The sequence below is a fragment of the Anneissia japonica genome, unplaced genomic scaffold (genome assembly GCF_011630105.1).
Source record: "Anneissia japonica isolate Jap-2015-1 unplaced genomic scaffold, ASM1163010v1 scaffold3132_len7312_cov212, whole genome shotgun sequence".
Classification (NCBI taxonomy): Eukaryota; Metazoa; Echinodermata; class Crinoidea; order Comatulida; family Comatulidae; genus Anneissia; species Anneissia japonica.
The window spans coordinates 4,196-7,268 of record NW_022731566.1 but is presented as its reverse complement, the minus strand read 5'-3'; the positions used below and the strand labels follow the sequence as shown (position 1 = coordinate 7,268).

Genomic DNA, 3,073 nt, shown 5'->3' with positions numbered 1-3,073 from the left:
AAGCAATGTTTTATTATGACATTGAACTTTGTATCTGCTACCTTCCAGCGAGTAGCGTAACGCCGGGGCCAGGGGACCTGTGGCTTTCACAGACCAAGGGGGCATTTTTGGCTCTAACCGAAATCACGGCCGTTATACATGCGAGGGATAATCAGGGCCGTCGAAAACGCACCAGTTGGCCCGACCATTTTTTCTTAATTATAATATAACATTTTTAAATAAATATATACGAAAACCTATAAAATAATTATATGAATTTATTAATTTTAATATATATATATATATACGTATATACATGCGCGTGTACATATATACACACGCGCGTGTATATACATACGCGTGTATATATATACGTATTATATATATATGCGTGTGTATATATATACGTATATATATAATATATATACGCGTATATATACCGTATATATGCATATGTATATATCTACATAAATATATATATATATACGTATATACATATGTATATATATGTATATATACGTATATATACGTAAATATACGTATATATATACGTGTATATACATATACGTATATATATATGTATATATACGTAATTACAAGATAGTATCTCCTAATTACGAGATAATATCTGAATTTTATTTTTTTAGTTGGCAGCAATACGCTTCCGTACCATACAATAAAGAGTTACAGAAATCAATTTTAGAGGTGATAAAATCATGGACAATTTATGGTTGTAGAGCGGTTGCTACAGTATTATTATAAATCCATAGTACTGGGGCGGATTGCTATAAGCAGTCTTTAGACGGTGTTAACGGTTAGCCGGCTATAATCGTGATGTCACTACTGGTCTATGATAGTAGACCATTGCTATACCGCGGTCTAACTAGTTAGCTGTCTTAGATTTTAAAGCCTACTCGGAGGAGGCTTAGAACGGTCTTAAATCATTTTTCATCATGGCGTTCTGCTGATTAATTCAACAGTGCAATGGCAAGACGTAGGCCTAGATCATCAAAGTTGGAGGATAGAACGACAATACTCCGCACACTTCTCATCGTCTGTAAAAATAGGTCTACGGCGTTTATTTACGTTCATTTCAATACATTTGCGTGCGTCGAGCACGCATGACGTCGCCCTCAATCTTACGTTGCCAGGGAGTGCTTGTTTGCCAGGGAAGACTGTTTTATAGCAATGCCTTTAGTATAAGACCGTCTAATAGTCAGGCAATCTAGAGTTTCAGACCACCGAAAGTGGACAAAATTGCAAGAAAAAGTTTTTAAACTTTATTCGAGGAGTTACCAATTAAGACCGTTTTATAACAATCTGTCCCAGGTTGCTGTGGCCGTGACGGTTGCTTAGTGATCTCTGTGAGTGTTCATTAGAATGATTTTGTTAGTAGTACGCGCACTGACATTCTTTGAACAGCTATAGAGTACTACAGTGTTACGTCACGATACCACGTGATACTACTCCGTTGCAAAAAGAGTTCAACCGGACGCCATTTTCTTCACTGACAAACCATTGATCCCAATTTCTAACGTAATTATTAAGATGTTGTATCTTACTCTCTTTTTTTTTGTAAATTTTAATTGATGATTAAATGTGTGTTCGATAACTAATATAATGCGAACTTTTGTGTTTTTAGTACATTTTGATTGTAAAATATTATATCTTAAAATGCCTATTCCAGAAAGCCTAAGTCATTCAGGAGTAATGAACGGTAACCAATGTCTGTTGACAACAGAGAGCGCCATCTGGCGTCGTGCCGACACGACTGTAGTACTCTATTCGCAACAGTTTTCACGATACCAAAGATACCAGAAATACAAGATTGAGCACTTGCATAGCAAAATTGGTCCAGGTCTCTTCGTTGAATGCAAGTTTTTTTCATTATACTTATCCAGACGTATAGGGCGCCCTTCTGTTGCTAGGTATATCAAGACGCACACGGCGCCCTTCTTTTTCCACTTAAAGCCCCATTCCCGGCAAAATTTCACTAAAAATTGACTTTTTTAGAAAATATGCATTTGCATTACTCCAATTATTATAAATCATGGAAAAATATTGGCATGAATTTTAGTTTTACGCAAAAGAATAAAAAAAATGAGAAATACAGACTATTTCTCATAAAATATTACCATTTTCTCGACGAATTCATCGTTACTAGGCAAATTCAGAGGTACTCTCGTTTTTATGTATACTTTATACAGTCAATAAAGTGCGCCCTCTCTAGTGAGATTAGTTTTTTTACTTCGCATCTCGCACAATGCGTTCGTTCGGTTAGGTTGAGATATGTTTGTTTAAGTGTCAAAATCTCAGTCAGAATCAGTTTTTTAACAAATTTGAAATAATTCCTATGAAATATTATATTCACAAGTGTCAATACTAGCCACGGAAAATATCATGTCGGCCGTTTTTATGTGTGATAACAGAACCTAAATCGAGGTAAGGCTAGGCCTAGCCTAGCAGCGTTGGATAGGCTAATGTTTTTGGCGCCTACGATATTTCTTCTCACGACCTGTCGCAAAATCAAACACGAAAATTCATCCGCACAAAACATCAAATTTCAGTCTTATTTTACATTTTTTTCATTCTTAGGAATGTCTAAATTCAGTTAAACTAGCAATTCCGTATTATATTTATAAATCTTTATAACATTATACAAAAATTAGATTTAAAAAAAAAATTGAAATTTTGCCGGGAATGGGGCTTTAATTCCATTTAATCTTTTTATTTTGTGTCTGTAATTTTATTGTTTTGATTTATTTGTGTCTACTTGTTTGTATCTTATGGATAATGGGAACGATTTCAACCTCCGCAAAAGGAGATTATGTATTCACAGATGTACGGTGGCAGTAGTTTTAGATCCAGCCGTACGCGGCGTCCCATTGTTTGTATTTCCACTATGCATTTCGGCGGAACAGTTTTTGTTTTTTGTTTTTTGTTTTTTGTTTTTTGCTGTGGAGAACTCTATCTTGTGTTTCTACTCTTTGACGATACGAAGATGAATAAATTGATTCTGGTTAGTGGAGTTTATTAGAGGCTATTAGTTAGGCCTTACCTCCTGGTAGACATTTATTTAATAGATTAAAGTGTA

The 3,073-nt window shown here is 35.0% G+C and overlaps 1 protein-coding gene across 1 annotated transcript in view; it reads left to right on the top strand.

The window, feature by feature from the left end:
- Window positions 1-1,653: 1,653 nt before the first annotated feature.
- The window catches only part of LOC117115389, a gene marked incomplete at its 3' end in the record, with an annotated part of 4,740 nt that continues 3,320 nt past the window's right edge, over window positions 1,654-3,073 (top strand). Inside the window, exon 1 of the mRNA XM_033259156.1 lies at window positions 1,654-1,852. Within this exon, the coding sequence (XP_033115047.1) occupies window positions 1,654-1,852 (199 nt within the window). The remainder of the gene's footprint in view (window positions 1,853-3,073) is intronic.